This window comes from Oncorhynchus clarkii, chromosome 33, assembly GCF_045791955.1.
Source record: "Oncorhynchus clarkii lewisi isolate Uvic-CL-2024 chromosome 33, UVic_Ocla_1.0, whole genome shotgun sequence".
In the NCBI taxonomy this organism is placed as follows: domain Eukaryota; kingdom Metazoa; phylum Chordata; class Actinopteri; order Salmoniformes; family Salmonidae; genus Oncorhynchus; species Oncorhynchus clarkii.
Window position 1 is genome coordinate 19995 of NC_092179.1, and position 22275 is coordinate 42269.

General features: G+C 41.5%; 1 protein-coding gene and 1 pseudogene across 12 annotated transcripts in view; both read left to right on the forward strand.

The window, feature by feature from the left end:
* The window catches only part of LOC139393272 (BRCA2 DNA repair associated), a 30648-nt gene extending 9498 nt beyond the window's left edge, over positions 1-21150 (forward strand). For 5 of the 12 annotated variants that reach the window (XM_071141777.1, XM_071141781.1, XM_071141779.1 and 2 more), the window contains 18 exons: positions 35-3748; positions 5761-5859; positions 5971-6040; positions 6222-6748; positions 7015-7193; positions 9097-9281; positions 9645-9815; positions 10284-10412; positions 10662-10920; positions 12468-12623; positions 12937-13084; positions 13495-13646; positions 14170-14374; positions 14595-14764; positions 17037-17169; positions 18396-18670; positions 18868-18987; positions 20267-21150. In XM_071141777.1, the coding sequence (XP_070997878.1) occupies positions 35-3748; positions 5761-5859; positions 5971-6040; positions 6222-6748; positions 7015-7193; positions 9097-9281; positions 9645-9815; positions 10284-10412; positions 10662-10920; positions 12468-12623; positions 12937-13084; positions 13495-13646; positions 14170-14374; positions 14595-14764; positions 17037-17169; positions 18396-18670; positions 18868-18987; positions 20267-20647 (7073 nt within the window). In that variant the 3' untranslated portion in view covers positions 20648-21150. The remainder of the gene's footprint in view (positions 1-34; positions 3749-5760; positions 5860-5970; positions 6041-6221; positions 6749-7014; positions 7194-9096; positions 9282-9644; positions 9816-10283; positions 10413-10661; positions 10921-12467; positions 12624-12936; positions 13085-13494; positions 13647-14169; positions 14375-14594; positions 14765-17036; positions 17170-18395; positions 18671-18867; positions 18988-20266) is intronic. The other 7 variants (XM_071141786.1, XM_071141785.1, XM_071141787.1 and 4 more) reach the window with 5 other exon arrangements.
* A 739-nt stretch (positions 21151-21889) lies between these two features.
* Positions 21890-22275, forward strand: part of LOC139392531 (NEDD4-binding protein 2-like) — a 33857-nt pseudogene continuing 33471 nt past the window's right edge.

Sequence of the window (22275 nt, forward strand, 5' to 3'; positions counted from 1 at the left end):
ATACATATGCTTTTATTCTCTTCCATCATGTTAGGTGAAAATCAGAACATGAAACAAAGTAAAACCATACCAGATGAAGCTGAGTTTAATAATCTTAACAAAACTGCCTTGGATGGGAAAAAGCCGCTAGTTCAGAAAAGTGCAACTGAAGAAAATATTGTTTCACAAGCACCAACCAAAGACCCTGATCTTGATATGTCACAGCTTTGCAGGGTATTTGCGCAAGATTTTAGCCAAGTAATTGACTACAGTCAACCATGCAGCAAAAGAGCAGATGCTATTAAAAATGGCTTCTCTGCATCAGCTTGTCTCTCAGCAATGAGACTAAGGAACAGAAAACTGTTGAATAGACTAGAATGGGGTCAGAAACCTGAACATTTGAACTCTGGCATCAGTGATGAAATGCATATTCCTGGTTCTCAGTTTAGCAACTCTGCAAACACATCTAGAATGAAGAGTACAGTGTGTGATAGCGGCTTCCCCCCCTCCACCCTTTCTGATGTCACACAAACAGAATCATCCAACGTTCACCCTAGCTCTGAAAAAAGTTATGGAAATCAATCATCTAGAGGGTTTAAAACGGGTAACAACTGGATTATCTCTTTGCCTCCAGAAGCAATAAAGAAAGCAAAAGCATCATTAGATGACTTAATTGAGGAAAATATGACTGATGTTGTTACTGCTGCCAGTGAAGTGAAACCTGTGTTGTCATGTGTGACAGGAAGCCGACTGTCCACAGAAGTGAAGTTCATTAGTCCACTCAACATTGCCAAAAGGTCAAAGCAAACCAGCGTAAAATTGAATGGTCAAGTTCATGTTCCGACCCATCAGAGCATCAATGTTTCGATTTCCTCACACCCTGGGTCTGGTTTCAAAATGGCCTCCAATAAGAAGATACGCTTTTTTTCAGCAAATCTGGAGAAAGACGAGGATCTGTTTGAGATTAAGGATGAAATACCTGCAGTCAATATTCCCGAGATAAGCCTTCCTGAGGAAGGTAACATGTCATGTGGATTGGAGCTTGTTGATGGATCTCATTTACCACCTCTACTCTATACACACCAGAGGTCTGTTAATAGCCAAGGTCCATTGACAGCCTCACAGAGAGCTGATGTTTCAGAATTGTGCAGTCTCTTAGAAGCTGCAGACAGCCAATTTGAGTTCACACAGTTTAAACCAGCAAAGCTGAACTTCTATGTTCCAGATGGTAGCCCCCCTCATCAATCTGAGAAAGAATTGGATCCCGACTTTCTCACAGGCATAGATTTCGATGACAGTTTCAACTCTGATGTTGAGACGCAATCTGTGAAGATGGTCACCCCTGACAAAAAGACAACTATTTCTCATTGCAAGGAAATTTGTCAAGTAACAACCACCAAAATTAAATCTAGTGGGGCATCATCCAGCAATTCAACAGAGAAATCCAAAGAACATGTTATCCACAGAAGAGTACTTTACATTCCCAGTTATAGCTCTGAAAACATAGCTGAGCATTCCTTTGGTTTGTTGACAAAATCCACAAACAAGAACCATCTACTCGATATGGATACGAACACCAGTGGAATGGAGTGTGAACGCAAAAAGTTGGATGTGGGTTTTAAAACTGCTGGCGGAAATGCTATGATAGTTTCAGAGAAGTGTCTGAGCAAAGCAAGGGCCTTGTTTGCAGATTTTGAGGAAAAAAACTGTGCACCCAAGTGTGCAGTAAAAAATACGGAACAAGTTGAAATTTCACCTGTTCAATATAGAGGCGAAGTTGACACAAATGTTGATTCAAATGTGACACATTTTCATGGCCCTGAAAAGAAAGTAGATCTGAAGGAACCAAATGATGAATACATTGACAAGATTAAAGTGGACTTTACACATTCTCACACACATGGGGATGGTGGTTTCCAGACAGCCAGTGGTAAAGGAGTGACCATCTCGGCAAAGGCCCTTCAAAACACCAATGCAGTCTTCAAAGACTGTGACGCTATGGAAAGTTCAGGTTGTGCATCAGAAAAGCTGAGCAAAACAAGTGTTGTATCAGAGACTGGCAGTAATAATTTTGAGAGAAACAATTGTGGCTTCAGCACTGCTCGAGGGAAGAGACTTGATGTTTCTGCAAAATCTCTACTGACTCTCCTGAATGACTGTGATGAATTGGAAAATTCTAAGCCAGGGAAAATCCCCAGCTTGAATGCAAAGATACCAAGTCAGAATATTCAGCAGAAAAGTGACTGTGATTTTAAGAAACCCAGTATTAAAGCAGCCTCCATATCAGCAAGGATCCCTTTTACAGCAAAAACAAAATTTGATAGTGGCATGTCACATGATGTTCTAGGGGCAAAGAGCAAAATGCTTGAACCAGAAAATTCTCAAACCCATGCTAAAGATCCTTTGAAAAATGGATGTGGGTTCAGCACTGCCAGTGGTAAAAGAGTGTCTGTGTCAGAAGGGGCGCTATTGAAAGCACAGGCTCTTTTGAGTGAATGTAATGTAGATGGAGAGGAACTTTCTAAATCAAAGAAAAAGATCAGAGTAGATCTTCATAACCCAACACAGAAGCACAGTGGATTTAAGACTGCTGGTGTCAAAGAAGTTACCGTATCACCTAAGGCCCATAAGCAAGCACAGGCTCTTTTCAACAACTGTGATTTCAATATGGACAGCTTAATCAGTGCTGAAGCAAAGCAAGCGAATATAGACGTAAAATCTGCTGATGGTCTGATGAACAATCCAGGGAAAAGCTATTGTGCCTTCATGACAGCTGGTGGAGAGAATGTGCATGTATCTGAAAAAGGTATTTTGAAGGCGAAGAGCATTCTGAATGAAAACCTTAACTGCACAGACTCAAATGCCATTGAGGAGGCTTGGTTTTCAGATGGTAGATTTTTGTTACTCACTGAAGATGGTACAGGTGTCAAAAAAGGAGCAAGGAACAAATCAAATGATTCTGACCTCAACGGGGATGAAAAGAGCTGTGATTTCAGCACTGCCGGTGGGAAGACTGTGCATATGTCCGATGGAGCACTCCAGAAAGCAAAGTCTATTCTGAACGAATGTGATGTAATTGAAAATCCACAACCTGAGAATGGCCACAACGTGCATCTGGAAAAGATTCCAACAAAGGAAACGCATGAAATCTCTCATGGTAGTGCAGCCAGTGGGAATGGGGTGTTTATTTCAGAAAAGGCTCTTCAGCATGTGAAGTCTGTGTACGTTCTGGGTGAGACTGGTAATGTAAAATATTCAGTTGGCAGTAATCCAGTCAGAAGCCATTTTGGTTTTAGCACAGCCAGTGGTAAAGGACTGTCTGTTTCAGAGAAGGCACTTCAAGAAGCGTGTGATGATACACTTGCCAGGGATACTGACCCTCACAAAAGATCTGAAGGAAATAGGCCACTGAAGGTCCCTTCTCCCCATATTAATGTTCAGCGTGTGCCGGTCAAAGCAGTTCGACTGGAGGACCGTGAAGTGATCCAGACCATTGTTGGAATGGAATGGAAGTCTTCATCTGTAGAATGTCAAGCGGAGTATTCCTTGTTAAATTTTGAGTCCCTTGGATTCAGTGGCTGCTCTGTGACCCAGAGGAGGTACTTTGCCCAGGAGGCCATGGATTGTACCAAGGCTCTTTTAGAGGACGAAGACTTGACCGATCATTGTCCTGGAACACCAATCCAAGCTAACCCCATGTCCTGCAAGGGGGGTTTTGAGATGAGAAGTGGAATTGGGAAAAGGTCGGCAGAGGATTTAGGGATGACAGGTAAGATATACAGTACCAGTCAAAAGTTTGGAAACACTTACTCATTCAAGGGTTAGTTTATTTATTTTTTAAATTACATTGTAGAATAATAGTGACTACATCAAAACTATGAAATACCACATGGAATCATGTAGTAACCAAAAAAAAGTGTTAATTAAATCAAAATATATTTTAGATACTTAAAAGTAGGGTTCGTTCCTTGTTCCTTGTCAATCATTGGATCATTTTTTAAATTAGCATTCAGACTATCTTTAATTAAATCATTCTAAAACCTTTATTAATGCAATTGCAGACAGAAGTTGACAACAGGAACATAGCATGCATGTTTCCGAGTAAGTTCTGCAAAATAGAAAGGGGTCCGAGTTGTTGTTTTATTATTCCTACAATCGTATATCTTAGTGATGTCACTGCCTACGTCATTACCTTTACTCATGAGACCAAAACCATGCCTACACAGCTATATAAACAAGTTTTAGTGTTCTCTAAAAGCTCTGCAGTAAATGTCCACTCCCCAAGTTGATTTATAGTGAAATGTCTGACTAGTCTCTTATCTCTTAACTTCTTATGGTATAGGGGACGGTTGCGTCCCACTTAAAAAAAAAAAACTGGGAGAATGCAGCGCGGCAAATTCAAAAAATGATATAAAAATCACATGTAACATACTCAATTAAAGCTACACTCGTTGTGAATCCAGCCAACATGTCAGATTTTAAAAAGGCTTTTCGGCGAAAGCATAAGAAGCTATTATCTGATGACAGCACAATGTCAACCAAGAGAGTAGCATATTTCAACCCTGCAGGCACTACACAAAACGCTGAAATAAAATACAAAACATGCATTACCTTTGACGAGCTTCTTTTGTTGGCACTCCACTATGTCCCATAAACATCACAATTGGACCTTTTGGTTCGATTAATTCCGTCCATATATATCCAAATGTCCATTTATTTGACGCGTTTGAGCCAGGAAAAAAACAGCTTCCAAAAAACGCAACGTCACTACAAAATATTTCAAAGTTGCCTATAAACTTTGCCAAAATATTTCAAACTACTTTTGTAATACAACTTTAGGTATTTTTAAACGTTAATAATCGATCAAATTGTAGACGGCGCAATCTGTTTTCAATACAGGAAGTAAACAAACCATGCTCCTTTTTACGTCTTACGCAACTCTCGATAGTGTAACGTTGTTGCTGGATGTGCTTCTTCTTCATTGCACAAATGAATAACTTCAACCAAATTCCAAAGACTGGTGACATCCAGTGGAAGCGGTAGGAACTGAAAACAGGTTCCTAAGAAATATCCCATGGCAATGACAGCTCAGGGAACAGTCAGATGCAGCAACAACAAAAAAAATCTGAACAGTTAGTCTTCGGGGTTTTGCCTGCTACATAAGTTATGTTATACTCACAGACATGATTCAAACAGGTTTAGAAACTTCAGAGTGTTTTCTATCCACATCTACTAATAATATACATACAGTGCCTTGCGAAAGTATTCGGCCCCCTTGAACTTTGCGACCTTTTGCCACATTTCAGGCTTCAAACATAAAGATATAAAACTGTATTTTTTTTGTGAAGAATCAACAACAAGTGGGACACAATCATGAAGTGGAACGATGGAAATGGAACATTTATTGGATATTTCAAACTTTTTTAACAAATCAAAAACTGAAACATTGGGCGTGCAAAATTATTCAGCCCCCTTAAGTTAATACTTTGTAGCGCCACCTTTTGCTGCGATTACAGCTGTAAGTCGCTTGGGGTATGTCTATCAGTTTTGCACATCGAGAGACTGAATTTTTTTCCCATTCCTCCTGTGTGTGTGTACACACTGTATCTATCAGATCTAAAATAACAAAAATGTGATCAGATATTGTAATTGGGAGGAGTATTGTTAGACATAACCTTTTACTTGCATATATATATACAGGGTTGTGTGTTTACCAATCTTATATTGTTTTGAAGAAAATGATTTACAGCATTGTCCTTTATGTGATATTATATTCAATAGACCAGCCTCCTCTGAAAAGAAAACTCTTGACCAAATTCGACAGAACTGTGGATTGTATTCGACGGTCAAAACTCACTCCAGCTAAAAGCAGTTCAGATGGTAAGACAGTTGACCTTTTCTAAGTAACGAATTATCAAGTAACACAATTCCCTGTACAATGAAAATGAACATTGACAAGATGGTTCATCAATGCATATTTGATTGTTTCAGGTATATTTAAAGACAGGAGAGTCTTCAAATATAATGTGGCTCTTCAACCTAATGTCACGAGGCCATATCGGTAGGTAATCAATTTAAAACAATGGTATTTCTGAACTAGAGTACAGTACCTGTGTGTATTTGTTGTTTTCACGTAGTTCAAACAACATATGTATTTTGAAATTATTTATCAAATAAAATGCATTCATTCATTCACCTAGCATGAAATCTGTCATTCTCATCACCTATGTTTGTCTTTCCAGCGCTATTCAGAGATGTGTAGACACAAGGCTGAATAAGCCCGAGCCACAGAAGACAACGTCAGATCCAACTGCCGAAGACCGTAAACCAGTTAGCTCCAAGACAGCTGTATTTGTCCCCCCATTCCGGAAGAATGTCAAGCTTGAGCCACAGGGGAGCAGTGGTCTTCAGGACAAGACTAGAGCGCCTGGTGTGTTTGTTTCCCCGTTTCTAAAAAACAACCGCTTAACCAGGGAGGGTTCCTTTAAGCCTTCAGAAGATAATCATTCTCCCTTCATCTCTGAAATGCCTACCAAGACCACATCTGTTCCACTTCCTGAGTACAACCCCATCACTGACACTGGTAGTGATAACGCAAAGGAGTCCATTAAGGAACAGGACCCACAAAATATTGACAAAACGGACCGAGGTGATGATTGTGGCCATTGCCTTCCTGTCACCCTAGGAGGAGAGGGTGCCACTGCAGAGGATTCTATTGCAGGTCAGCTAGCCCCTGATGCCACCGGTACCCTTCTAGATGTTGTTTATGGTACAAATATAATAATTTATCTTGCCTTTTTATCATCTTTGGGATATTGTAAACAATATTATTAGTTTCAACATGGTGTGACAACACGTGAAAGAAATTATGCTGATCAATTCACTGGCTTGGGACTAAATGTGTGTACTGAATCAGAACATGTATTTATCCGGAAGTAATTAACAAGAAGGCATTTGAATCGGGACTGATAAATTGTAACCGATGTGCACTTATCAGGAGTCGACTTAATGTGAAAAAGTAATGTGTGTGTGCAGATGCAGAGTGCTTGCAGCTTGCCCGAGACATGCAGGACATGAGGATCAGGAAGAAGAAGCGGCAGACCATTAGACCTCTCCCTGGCAGCCTGTACCTGGCCAAGACATCTGGGGTGGCCAGGCTGACCCTCAGGGAGGCTGTTGGAGGTTGGCACCCTGTACAACACACACACAAACAGGTACTGTAACTAACACACAAACATACTTTTTTTTGCCACTGTATGTGAACCCTTTGGAATTATCTGGATTTCTGCGTAAATTGGTCATAACATTTTGATCTGATCTTCATCTAAGTCACAACAGACAAACAGTCTTCTTACAATAATTTGTGTATTATTAGTTTATTTGTTTATTGTCTTTATTGAATACATCATTTAAACATTCACAGTGGAGGTTGGGGAAAGTAATGTGAACTCTCAGGCTAATGACTTCTCCAAAAGCTAATTGGAGTCAGGAGTCCGCTAACCTGGAGTCCAATCATTGAGACGAGATTGGAGATGTTGGTTAGAGCTGCCCTGCCCTATAAAAAAACACTCAACATTTTAGTTTGCTATTCACAGAAAGCATTACCTGATGTGAACCATGCCTCGACAAAACCGATATCAGAAGACCCAAGATTAAGAATTTTGGACTTGCATAAAGCTGGAAAGTGTTACAAAAGTATCTCTAAAAGCCTTGATGTTCATCAGTCCATGGTAAGACGAATTGTCTAGCACTCTTGCTACTCTCCATAGGAGTGGCCGTCCTGCAAAGATGACTGCAAGAGCACTGCGCAGAATGCTCAATGAGATTAAGAAGTGTCAGCTAAAGACTTACAGAAATCTCTGGAACATGCTAACATCTCTTTTGACGAGTCTACGATACGTAAAAAACACTAAACAAGAATGGTGTTCATGGGAGGACACCACGTAAGAAGCCACTGCTGTCCAAAAATAAACATTGCTACATGTCTGAAGTTCGCAAAATATAATCTTTATGTTCCACAGCGCTACTGGCAAAATATTATGTGAGCAGATGAAACTACATTTGAGTTTGTTTGGAAGGAACACACAACACTGTGTGGAGAATAAAAGGTACAGCACACCAACATCAAAATCTCATCCCAACTGTAAAGTATAGTGAAGTGAGCAACATGGTTTGGAGCTGCTTTGCTGCCTCAGGGCCTGGACAGCTTGCTATCATAAACTTGGGAATTCATTTTTCTGTTGACCAAGACATTTTGCAGGAGAATGTTGGGCTATCTGTCCTCCAGTTGAAGCTCAACAGATGTTGGGTGACTCAACAGGACAACGACCCAAAACACAGAAGTAAATCAACAACAGAATGGCTTCAACAGAAGAAAATATGCCTTCTGGAGTGGCCCAGTCTGAGTCCTGACCTCAACCCGATTGAGATGCTGGGGCATGACCTCGAGAGCAGTTCACACCAGACATCAGAAGAATGTTGCTGAACTGAAACAGTTTTGTAAAGAGGAATGGTCCAAAATTCCTCCTGACTGTTGTGTAGGTCTGATCCGCAATTACAGAAAACATTTGGTTGAGGTTATTGCTGCCAAAGGAGGGTCAACCAGTTATTAAATCCAAGGGTTCACATACTTTTTCCACCCAGCACTGTGAATGTTTACACATTGTGTTCAATAGACATAAACACATATAATTGTTTGTGTTATTAGTTTAAGCAGACTGTTTGTCTATTGTTGTGATGAAGATCAGATTAAATTGTATGACCAATTGATGCAGAAGTCCAGGTAATTCATAAGGGTTCACATACTTTTTCTTGCCACTGTAACACACACAAACAGATATTGTAACCTACACATACAAACATACTGAAACACACAGACAAACAGGTAGTGGAACACAGACTGACAAACAGGTGTTGGAAGACACACACAGACTGATACTGTAAAAACAGACCGATAAACACACTGGATTGGTAGAGGTGGAACAGGGCTTTTGAAGTCTGATTTAGAAGATGAACAATGCTGAGGGGCTTGGGGCTTGTCTGTTGAACTTGATAAGTGTGTTCTTTTTGGGGGGGGGTAATGACTGATGTCTAATCCTCATTGTGGATATTACTCAGCTGTATGGCTATGGAGTGCACCGGCATGTTTGGGATATCAGCAGTGAGAGTGCTGAGGCGTTCCGCTTTGTTTGCCGACACTTCTTCAGACGCGAGGCGTTTGTAGAGGGGTGCATTCAGCTGGCCGACGGGGGTTGGCTCATTCCTCGCAACGATGGAACTGCAGGGAAACATGAGTTCCACAGGTACAGTTTTATTGATTGTTTGGGACAGGTAACATTCGTTCCAGCTGATGAAATTGTTAATTTTCAACTTTGCTATGTATTCCCTTGAACATATTTATTATTAATTTGGATTAATGTATGTATATAACAGGTATACTGATGCTCCATCTACCGCTATATCGAAATAGTTTTTAGAAACAAATGTAAATAAATTTGTACTTAAATAACTAGTTAAATCAACTTGAATAAATATTTGGTTTATAGGTTACATCACTGATGCTGCAGTTAACACTACATCGGAATACTTCGATGGTGAACTTGATAAAAATGTATACATTTTTAAATAATGAATTAAACTGAACATAAGCTCCCCCTCTACTTCAGAGCATTGTGTGACAGCCCTGGCGTGGACCCCAAGCTGATCAGTGAGGACTGGGTGTTCAACCACTACCGCTGGGTGGTGTGGAAACGGGCCTGCATGGAGAGGGCATTCCCAGAGGTGATGGGCAGCCTCTGTCTCACACCAGAACAGGTGCTCCTACAACTGAAATACAGGTACAGCAGCAACCAAAAAGTTAGCTCTGGTGCAGGTCGTTGGTGCACTTTCCTTCACTAACGACCTGTATCAATGTGGCACATCGGTACAGGACGATAGTAGGGGAATGCGCACTCATGCCCTGGACCAGAGCTACCAGCAAGTAACCTCATACTGCGTAAGAACATTAAATGATTTTGGATAAAGAGTGTGTATGTGTTTTGTGTAATGTACATGCCTATTCAGCCTTTTATGTGACCAGGATATTTCAAATTCTGTTTTTATATGGTGAACCCATAACAATGTGTACAGTGCAGTGAGGTTGAAGAGAAACTTGCATACATAAACTGCAGACAAAACAAATTATTGTGCGAACTAAATGTAACACTTATTTGTGTGTGTGCCACACACAAATAAGTGTGCTGTGATTTTTGCTGTGAACCACAGCAGCAAGTAGCAAGGCTATTGAATGTGTGTGTGTGTGTCAGGTACGACTTGGAGGTGGACAACAGCAAGAGGTCAGCTCTAAGGAAGATCATGGAGAGAGACGACACGGCAGTCAAGACCCTGGTGCTTTGTGTATGTGGTGTTGTCACCAAAGGCCATAACCCAACAAGGTGAAACGGAGTAGAAAAATAAATGACTTTGTTCAATGTGAAGTTTGAAAAAAAAAAAGGCGATTGACTTATTCAAAATTGACTTCATGTCATATAGTTCTGTAGAAATTGTTATGTTATTATTGTTTATAACCTCGGTTCTATGAAGGTTGAGAAGGAAATGCAACAAACTGGTATGGAGCTTGCTTCCCCATGAGTGTGTTGCATTTAGTAAGCCGACTGAAAGAGAACCCTATGTGCATCACATAGGCAGAGCTGGAGTGAGACCAAGACCAAAACCCCACCCGGGAGCGCCGCAGGGTCTAAAGCGAAGTCGTCCCCTGTAGGCTTGATCTGGCTGACGGATGGCTGGTACGCCATCAAGGCCCAGCTGGACGTCCCACTGACCGCCATGCTCCACCGGGGCCGCCTGGCGATTGGGGGAAAGGTGCTGGTCCACGGGGCCGAGTTGGTGGGATCTCAGGATGCCTGCTCCCCACTAGAGGCTCCTGACTCCCTCATGTTGAAGGTAAGAACTGGGTTGTGTTCATTAGGCACCAACCAGAAGAAAAGAGGCTGTAACTGGGAGGAACTGCTTGCACTTGTCTAATAAGAAACGCTGTTTTCCATTGCGCCCCGCAATGAACTCAAATGTAAGAAGACAATATAGCCGATATGGGCTTAGAAGACACTCAGTATTCAGAATGATATATTCCAACTACATATTACTGCATGTAAATGTACTGTAAATTATTTTAGAATTCAGCCTGACTGTGCTACCAGTAGGGCTGGCACGGTAATTCTTTAATCGTGTAACCGACGATTATTGAACGTGATAAATCTTTGTTGCTCCTTGTTTTAGCAAGGTGTTGTAGCAAACAAGTCTTCAGTTGCCTAGGCAAAGCACCTCTCCCTGCAGCAGCCAGGAGCAGAGGAGAGTAGAAAATGTGTGTAAACCAGGCTTTGTTGGTAATTTTTTATGTGAATGTATGTATATATATATATATATGTGTATATAATATAAACATTTTCAAATAGCAATTATTAACTGTGACCGACAAATAATTCATCCAAAATTCCAGAACTGTCACATCCCTAACTACCAATAACAGCTAGTACTACTACTACTACTACTACTACTACGGATCTTCCCGGGTCATTTTCAGTAGGGCACACGAGTCCTGCACAGGCATGATTTTTAAGCCCTACCCATGCCCGATTGCTTCTGCCAAATTTAAGGCCTTGCCCAAAATCAAAAATAACTTCCTCCATTAGTAAATCCATTAGCTGTTCCTCTCTGTCACTCGCTCTCTGAACGCAGCTCGCTCTGCTCATGGATGCTCTAAGTATCCATAGCACCGGCTCTACTGGTGCTGCTCTGCTCAATGACGAGACATGAGAGAGCAGTTAGCTACTTTTCGTCACTCTAAAATCGGACAACTCAAGGACCGTTATTTTTTTCTGTGAAATAATCTGTCCTGTTTTATACTGTATTTGACGAGGTTGAAGCACTTCTGACACCATGTCATGATCTTAGTCAAATAAGACAGCAGCAGAGCACGAGCAAATGTGTCCGCTTTAAAATGTTAGGGATCAATTTAGTGATATCTGAGCCCTACATGGCCCTAAACCGATATATAATGTTGGGCTCGGTTCGAGTAGGAGAGCTCTGTAACAAAACATTTTGCCACTGCTGTCGGTGTATGCACACTAGGGACCCCAATGGTATAGCAACAAGTTGGGTTGTACCCACCCTCCCTTAGCCTGTATTTCCATTAACAGTATTGTCCCTTACACACTAGTTTGGGATCCCATTAGTTTGGGATTGGGCATAACCTAAGCGAAACATTTTTGTTTTGTTTCAGCAGCGATTTTGAATGCTATTGCTCTTACCAAGCTCCGGGGACAAAAGCAGTTGATAGGCTACAGGGGGAAGCTGTAAGATAATGAATTTAACTGATTGGAAGTGTCTCATATTGGATAAGTTCCGATGGTACCTCCGCATTACACTCCATTTTGGACTTATTTCTTCTGTTTTGTGCCTAATGAACACGACCCTGATGTATGTGGTTTCAGATTGGGGCCAACGGCACCAGAGCGGCGCGTTGGTACACCAGGCTAGGGTTCTACAGCAACCCTAGTCCGTTCCTCCTCCCCCTCTCCTCCCTCTACAGCAACGGAGGCCCCGTGGGCTGTGTGGACATTGTGGTGCTGAGGAGCTACCCTACCCAGGTGTGTTTCACTGTACACATTAGCTCTGGTCCATTGTGTTAGTGTGCGTTTACCATTTAGTGGAGGAACATGCACTAACAACCTGAACCAGAGCTAGGCACACATCATCCACTTAATGAATCACCTAAGAAGGCATTGCTAGGGCCAGGAATTTTTCCCAGATCACGTAACCTGAACAAGGAGAAACTCTGGACCCCTAGCTGTGAGTGATGTACTCTGAAAGGGCGTGTTACATATGTATAACTTAGGCCCAGGTAACACTCCTGGCCCTTGGTGAGAGGTTTATTCAGAGAGGTTGTGTGTGTCCCTCCAGTGGATGGAGAAGAAGTCGGATGGAGGGTTTGTGTTCCGCGCAGGCCGTGCAGAGGAGAGGGAGGCACGGCGTCATGGCAACGCCAAACACAGAGCCTTGGAGATACTGTTCGCCAAGATCCAGGCCCAGTTTGAGAAGGAGGAGGATGGTAGGAAATCCTGGTTCCATCTCAAATGGCAACCTATTCCCTATACAGTGCACTACTTTTGATCAGGGTCCATAAGGAATAGGGTGCCCCTATTACTGTCTATTATTATTGACAGGGATTGTTGAGGTTAGATGAGATCTGTCATATTAACAGTTACATTTTCTAGTTTAATTTAGTCCATAGACTTGTTCAGGTTCCTATATCTCAAATATATTTACAATATTATTTTCATCTTCCTGCATCTATTATGTATTGCAAATTCTTATAGAATTTAGTCTGACTGCTACCAATAACATCAACTACTACTACTTCCTACTAATCTTCCAGTCGTTTTCAGCAGGGCACACTAGCAAAACATTTTGCGATGTACATCTGTGTAAGTTCAGGTCCCGCCTCCCCTTTTCACTCAGTTACAAAACCTTTTCCGCCTACTGAAAATCACCCAACAGTTTGCGGTAAACCCAGAGGCCGAAGACGGACCCTGCGTGGTCGAGACATTGAGACACTGCTGGACGGGGAGGAGCTGTACGACGCGGTGGAGAATGACCCAGTTTATTTGGAGGTGACCATAATCACCCTGTCCAAAGCCATTTGATCAACATTGGTGGGTTTAAATAAAGCATCAGCCTAATGGGACCTGATCAAAAGTGGTGCGCTAAATATACAATAGGGTGCCATTTGGGGCATAGCCCTTGCTAGGAAGGAGTCTTAGTTATGGTTAAGGATACATGACTGACCATATCAAATCAGTTATGTATAGTCACTTTTATATGTTGCTTTATTTCAATCCCACCAATGTTGATATAACTGATTTGGTTAGATGGATGTCCGAAACAAGTGTAAAAAACAAAACAAATTATGACAGACAACCATCCATGATTCTGGTGTTTGATGTTGACAAAACATGACTATTTTTGGTCTCTTTGTGTCAATATATCCTCATAACAGTTGAGCAAAACATAATAATTTCAGACATTTATTTATACAGGGAAAAATGCCAAGTGTACAGTTAAGTTCTTTTAATTCCCAATTTATATTTTTGAGTCCTAAGTAAACCTACTGACTTTCATATTGTTTTGTGCTAGGGCCGTCTGAGTGAGGAGCAACGGGAGGCGTTGAACAGCTATAGGCGTTGTGTTGGTGAGAGGAGGCAAGAGGCACTGCAGGAGCGGTTTCGCCAGGCTCTGGAAAGCACCCAGGAGGGAGAGGGCAGGAGCTGTCACAACCGAGACGTGACTCCCATCTGGAAGCTCAGCATCGCTGACTCCAGGGCCAAGCCGGGCAGCAATGGTGTGAATGGATCTTTGTATATAGCACAATCAGGGATGTAGTGGAGCCTTTTTTCGAACTTTATTCAGACCAAGGAGAAAGTAAAAGGGATACAGATATGGGAAAAGATAAAGTTATAAGGTCAACACAGGGATTTAACCCTGGACCCCGAAGGGGTAGTAGACCAGCGTAGTCCTTGTTTAATTATTGGTTCCTCACCTAACCAACACACTCCTTCCAGCAGTGTACCTGTTGAATATCTGGCGCCCCTCCATGGATCTGCAGTCCTTGCTGAAGGAGGGCTGTCGATACAGGGCCTACCAACTATCCACGTCGGAGGGCAAGAAACGAGCCGGTAATACCTCCATTCAGCTCACCGCCACCAAGAAAACCCAGTTCCAGAATTTACAGGTAACACTGAACTTAAACGACAGTGTGCGAATACAAATGTAAATTCTAAAATAATTTCCCAATCTCAAATCAACCCTAAACTATACCCTAGGCACTTGTGTATACACTCACCGACCATTTTATAAGGTACACCCATCTAGTATTGGGTCAGGCCTCCAGAACAGCCTGAATTCTTTGTGTCATGGATTCCTGCCAGGAAAACATTCCCCACACCAGTAAACCACCAGCCTGTACCAGGCAGGATGGGTCCATGGACTTGTGCTGCTTTAGTGAAATCCTGACTCTGCTGTTGCTATGATGCAACAGGAACTGGGACTCGTCGGACCAGGCAACGTTTTTCCACACCTCAATTGTCCAGTGTTGGTGATCGTGTGCCCACTGGAGCCGCTTCGTGTTTTTAGCTGATAGGAGTGGAACCCAGTGTGGTAATCTTCTGCAATAGCCCAATATGCCCTTCTGCACACCGCGGTTGTATTGGGGCCCGCCTGTTAACTTGCACAATTCTTGCCATTCTCCTTCGACCTCTCATCAATAAGCTGTTTTTGAACACAGGACTGCCACTGACTGGATGTTTTTTTGTTCGTTGCACCATTATCTGTAAACCCGAGACAGTCGTGCGTGAAAAGCCTAGGAGGACGCCCTTATCTAACAATCAATCAAACATTAACTGAAAGCCTTGATGCCTGTCCGCCTGCTTTATATAGGAAGCCACGGCCACGTGACTCACTGCTGTGAACGGGGTGGTGTATGTAATAAACTGGCCGGTAAGTGTAATAAACTGGCCGTTAAGCATAAACAACCTTTGACTTTTTCCACATTTTGTTGTTCCTAGTTGGAATTAAGTCTAAGAGTGTTCCACACATGGATTGTGCAACATTTGTCCATTAATCTTAAAAATAAATAAAAAGTCAGGCTCTGTTACATTGGTTGTTGACCAGTAGCTAGGTTTAAATCCAATTCGCTACAGATTTTCATGCATAAATACAATATGGTTATATCAATATTTGTGCATAAAAGCAGTTCCACTGCCATAGATTTAAGTCAAAACACATTGTAGAAGTCTTGCAAATTTTACTCGGCCACTCACAAACATTCACAGTCTTCTTGGTAAGCAACTCCTGTGTAGATATTGCCTTGAGTTTTAGGTTAATGTTCTGCTGAAAGGTGAATTCATCTCCCAGTGTCTTGTGGAAAGCAGGCTGAACCAGGTTTTTCTCTAGGATTTTTTTTATCCTGGAAAAACTACTCAGTCCTTAACAATTACTAGCGTACCCCTTAACATGATGCAGCAACCACTATGAGTGAAAATATGGCGAGTGTTACTTACTAATGTGTTGTATTGGATTTGCCCCAAACATAACACTTTTGTATTCAGGACAAAAAGTAAATTGCAACAAGGCACTAAAGTAATGCAGCAAAAAATGTGGCAAAGGAAACAGAATGCAGATTTTTGATTATTTTTATTCTATACAGGCATCCTTTTCGCTCTGTCAATTAGGTTAGTATTGTGTAGAAACTATTGTTGATCCATCCTAATTTTCCCCCTCACAGCCATTAAACTCTAATTGTTTTAAAGTCAGTTGGTCTCATGGTGAAATCCCTGAGCGGTTTCTTCCGGCAACGGAGTTAGGAAGGATGCCTATCTTTGTAGTGACTGGGTGTATTGATGCACCATCCAAATTGTAATTAAGAACTTCACCATGCTCAAAGGGACATTCAATGCTTTTTTTTTTTTTTTTGCCTTTTTTTTGTTGCTTTTTTTTACCAATTAGGTACCCTTTGAGGTATTGGAAAACCTCCCTGGTCTTTGTGGTTGAATGTGTTTTGAAATTCACTGTATGTGTGGGGGGTACTAACAGAGTCATTCAAAAATCATGTTAAACACCATTATTGCTTACAGTGAGTCCATGCAACTTATGTGTCTTGATAAGCAAATGTTTACTCCTGAAAGTATTTAGGCTTGCCATAACAAAGGGGTTGAATACTGACTCAAGGCATTTCAGCTTTTCATTTGTAAAAAAAAAAAAAAACATAATTCCGCTTTGACATTGTGTGTGTGTCTAGGCCAGGGACCAAAAAATCTAAATGTATCTATTTTGAATTCTGTCTGTAACACAACAAAATGTGGAAAAGGTTGAGGGGTGTGAATACTTTCTGAAGACACTGTATTACACTGATTTGATCCTCCCAGGTCCTCACAAGTGCCTAGTGGCAAGGGTTTTAGGGATTGATTTGGAATTGGTTGTCTCGTGTCATTTTCTCCGTCACCCAGGCTTCTGCAGGGTGGTTGTCTGAGATTTTCCAAGCCCGAGAGGCGGTCGGCTTCCGCGTTCTCCTGAACTTAAAGCCGCTCTGTGGAGAGGTGGATCTGGTAGGCTACGTCATCTCCATCACAGACAGACAAGGTGGGTTGTTCATCAGGGCACACAACTGAAATGTTTTGTGACAAATTAGCGTCTCTAGGTGCCTGATGGACAGGACCCTGTTTGGTCTGTAAAGAGTTCAGTTCTCAACTAGGTTATTCAATTCAATTTATTTGATTCATCCCAGCTACCACTAGAGTGAAAGCACCGCCAGCATTCAAAAGTGACCAAAACATCAGCCAGGAAGCATAGGAACTGAGAAGTGGTCTGTGGTCACCACCTGCAGAACCATTCCTTTATTGTGGGTGTCTTGCTAAATGCCTATAATTTCCACCTGTTGTCTATTCCATTTGCACAACAGCATGTGAAATGTATTGTCAATCTGTGTTGCTTCCTAAGTGGACAGTTTGATTTCACAGAAGTGTGATTGACTTGGAGTTACATTGTGTTGTTTAAGTGTTCCCTTTATTTTTTTGAGCAGTGTGTGTGTGTGTGTGTGTGTGTATGTGTGTGTGTATGTGTATATATATATATATATATATATATATATATATATATATATATATATATATATATATATATATGCATATTTGTGTGTGTGTATATACATATATGTATATGTTTTTATATAGATGTGTATTTATATGTATGTGTGTAACAATTAAGTACCTTGTAATGTGATTGCTTTTCAACAACAAGCAATTTCTCAAGCAAGATTTTTTCTGGAGTGGTCTGAGTGGGGAGGGGAAAACTAGCTGTTATTGGCAGAGATGTTTGGAACTGTCTTTCTTATTGGTCTATTAACTAATTTAATGCTAGGTGATGTCAGCAGTCCGGACAAAACTCCATCCCACCAAGACAGGCTAAAATTTCAGGCGGTCTTTTCAAACCGCTCTTATTCTAAAAAGGCATAGTCATTTAATTATTATTATTCCAACCTTGTAGTATGGAAATATGTAAAACACAGGAAAATCACATTTTTGACTGCACTTGGCATTTAAGTACTTTTGTGTGAGCATTTTTTAGATGTTTGAATATAATTAGTTGTAAATACATGCCAATACTTTCCACGTTTTTTTCCAAATACATTCCAATGTTCAACTACTTGTATTTTCAAAGATATTTTGTCTAAATACTTACTTCAAAATGTGATCACAGGTCTTGGACAGGTCTTGGACAAATACATAACCATATATGGCAATGGTATATCAAGAACAAGAGTGAACAGATGGATTTGACCAACTCTGTTGACATGCTGTTGCCTGCAGGTCACTCTCCAGTGGTGTATCTAGTGGATGGCTGGCTGGACTTTGTCGAGGTGCGCTGCTGCAGCAGTCTGGTCCAGCAGGGCTTGGAGGAGGTGGTCAAGCCTTTGGCTCTAGTGGCCCTCAGTAACCTTCAGCTCAGAGCCCATCCCTCCTCCCCCACCCCCATCCGCAGCGCCATCCCTGGCCTATACGCTGGAGATCTAGTCTCGTTTTCCACCAACCCTAAGGAACCACATCTACAGGAGGCTGCTGCTAAACTCAGGACCCTTGTCCAGGTAGCTAGGGATTGAGGGCATTTGAAGGTTTCGAAACATCACAATCAAACCTGAAGTGTGATAGACAGAAAAGCTATTATACAGGGAAATTGGACACGTTATTCCTGTGAGGTCAATATTTGTCTTCCTCACTGCCACTGATTTGAGGATATTTGCAACAAACTGATGTTTGAATTTATTGTGTGTGGTTTGAGCAGGGCCAGGAACACTTCTTCAGGACTGCAGAGGAGAGGTTATCTAACTTAGTCCAGGTGTCTGTCCAGTGTCTTCCTCCGCTGCCATGGAAAGCAGATGCCAAACCAGATTCAAGGACTACTGTGAGTTTTTGTTGGTTTCCCAATTCTGGTCAAGCTGGAATGACAGTTGATAATAAAATAAATAATAATGTACATTCCTATGTACACAACACAAGTCTGTATCAATGTTATTCACCACTACACATCAAGTCACATCTACACATTGTACATTCAATTAACAAAGAATGTGTGTCAGGGTTCGCAGAAGGTGCTTGAAGTACTGGAATTTGGCACTCTGAAAATCAGACATTTTCTCAAGTTGGTAATTGAAAAGTACTTGAATTCAAATGAGAGAACAGACAATGAATTTTTTTTTTTAAATTAAAAATGTATTGGTCTTGCGAATTAATTTCCGGGCAGACTACAGAGTATTATTTCCTCGTGTTTCGTGCTGTCGTTGCCAGGCGAGCTCGCTCATTCTACCCACACTGCCACTCACACTGCCAGGAAGGTACAGAACTGACTGATTAGGTGCCGCCGAATGTCACATCGATAGCTAAAATGCTGGGTAGATTCAATCCTGCCTTTTATGGGTATGTCTGGGATCTTTCATTTCAGCTCATGAAACATGGGACCAACACTTTACATGTTGTGTCTTATATTTTTGTTTTGTGAGCATGGGTGAATCGGCCCTGAAGAGTCACATGAAGGGGGGGGGGGGGGGAGAAGACAAATTGTGACTTTCTCAAAAACAACCTCCTGAGATTTTTTGCCAATCGCCTCATTCATATATCAAGCGGGTTCTGGTGACTGTTCACATGCCGTTTTCCTCACACAGCCCACCCACCCTTCTCCCGCCGGCGACACTAAAGCTGCCACTCGGAAGCTAGGCGCTTTTTCGTAGCTATTAAGTAGGAGATTCAAAAGTAATTCAGCTGTAATGGGACTCCCAATCACGGCTGGTTGTGATACAGCCTGGAATCGAACCATGGTCTGTAGTTACGCCTCTAGCACTGAGATGTAGTGTCTAAGACCGCTGCGCCTCTCGGGAGTAATGTAAATATGAAATGTGTGTTCATCAGTAGGCATCTCCCAAAATCATCAGTACTGACTTAACACTCATGTATATGTAGTGAAACAACATATTATTGAGTAGAACTTGTAAGGTAGTGATGAATCGTTAGAATTTTTTTCCATGAGGTTATCGATCTACTGGCAGCAACGAGAAACAATTGCATAGTACTAACTATTACAAATTGATGGTCCTTGAAAATAAATATTAGTGCTTGAAAAAGTACTTAAGTCCTTGAATTTGACTTGCCACTCTCTGTACGAACCTTTAGTGTGTGTTGTCTTCCAGATGAAACCCCAGCAGTCAGTTCGAAGCGTTGGCCCCTTCACCCCTCTGAACAGTGTCGTCCCCCCTCCACCCGCCTGCTTCTCAGGGGGGGACAACAAAGTCCCCAAGAGCTTGAAAAGAAAGAGGGGCCTGGACTACCTGTGTCGCATCCCCTCTCCCCCTCCACTCTGCCCCTTGGGCACCATGACATTACCCTCGCCGTGCGTCAACAAGACCTTCAACACCCCTCGGAGGGCTGAGACCCACCGGATCCTAAAGACACCTCTGGCCCCCGCTCCACAGCATGTCCACCTGCCCCTAGAGGATGAGTGGGTGGAGGATGAAGAGCTGTTCATGATTGACACTCAGGCCTTACACGATGGCATAGAGAGAGACACGTGACAGAGAATGTATTGGACTGTTATTTTAAAGGTTTCAGAAAACATCAGCACAAAGCTGGTCAGCTTCTCCGAGCCCACATGTTGAATTTGTGTGTTGGGAATCCACCTGGAAAGATGTAGTGCCTTTTGTAAGCTACGGGAGGGGGGGATTTTAGAGGCTAACCATGACATGATTGGTGCCAGATGAATGTCAACACTAGCAAATGTTGGAAAATTATCATATGGAGTTGTTTGTAACATCAGGCTGAATCAAGTTAGGATTTGGTCCATCTTGCCTTTTTGGGCCAAGGTATTGATGCCAACAAGGAGCCCAACAAAATGCATCGGACAGAAAAGGGGTTGTCTTGGAGAACTCCTGAAATAGTTTAGTGAAATGGCATTCGAAGAACCGTCACGAACTGTATGATATAAATGAAAAAATACTGTAACATTTACGTCCTTGTGTTTATGACCGTTTGTGCTCACATCTGCATGTTCACAATAAATGTTCTAATGTATTGGTAATATGAGTATTTTGTGTAATTTATGAACAGGATTTTACTGGTGTGGTCAAACACTTAAACAGCAACAGCAGGTGGTGACGTTGCTACAAAACTGCCTCCATTTTTTTCACAAACAGTCGGTCTTTACGATAATTCCCATTAAAATAATGTTACCTAGCTAATTTAAAATCATGAAAATGTAACATGTAATACTTCATCACTTTATGGTAAGTAGCTAATATATTAGCACAATTCTGGCAGCTGCCTATGGCTATTTTATCAGTTATAAAAATCTTGCAACGCAGTAACTTTGCAAGACTTGCTTTAACATTGGCTAGCTTGCTAATGTTTGTAGCTATACTCTGTTGTAGCTGTATGCTCTTAGTTTCATCTAGATTGTATATTTTGAATTGCTTTAACTAATATAAATATGTTTTCTCATGTTGTTTTGTCTAGTTAACTAACCTCAGCCATTCTTTGAAACTAGCTATAGTTAAAGCTTGATGCTTGTCAATGAAGTGCAGAAATAATGTTTCTTTAAAAAATATCTTAACTTTCTGGCACTGATTTCAGCTTTAACTAACAAGCTAACTTGCTTGGCAAGTATTTGCTAAGTATTGCTAATCAAACCCATGAACTACAATATGTAGTAGAGGGATTTTTTTCCTTCGTAGCATGCTGATTCAAAGGATTTACCCCAACTTCTCGATGGCATTTCCGTGAGACAAGTCTGAAACTTCTCTCACTGGAAAAAATGGAGAATGGCTGGAGTGTTTAAAAGTGGAGACAAATGGAGCCTCTGCAACAGACAGGTCCCGGCATAAAGGGCAGAGCCAGTTATCAAAAAGCTGGTTACCAGCAGCGCTGCCTTCATTGGACCTGTACAGGTGAAGTCGGAAGTTTACATACACCTTAGCCAAATACATTTAAACTCAGTTTTTCACAATTCCTGACATTTAATCCTAGTAAAAATTCTCTGTCAGTTAGGATCACCATTTATTTTAAGAATGTGAAATAATGGTATAGAGTGATTTATTTCAGCTTTTATTTCTTTCATCACATTCCCAGTGGGTCAGAAGTTTACATACACTTAATTAGTATTTGGTAGCATTGCCTTTAAATTGCTTAACTTGGGTCAAATGTTTCG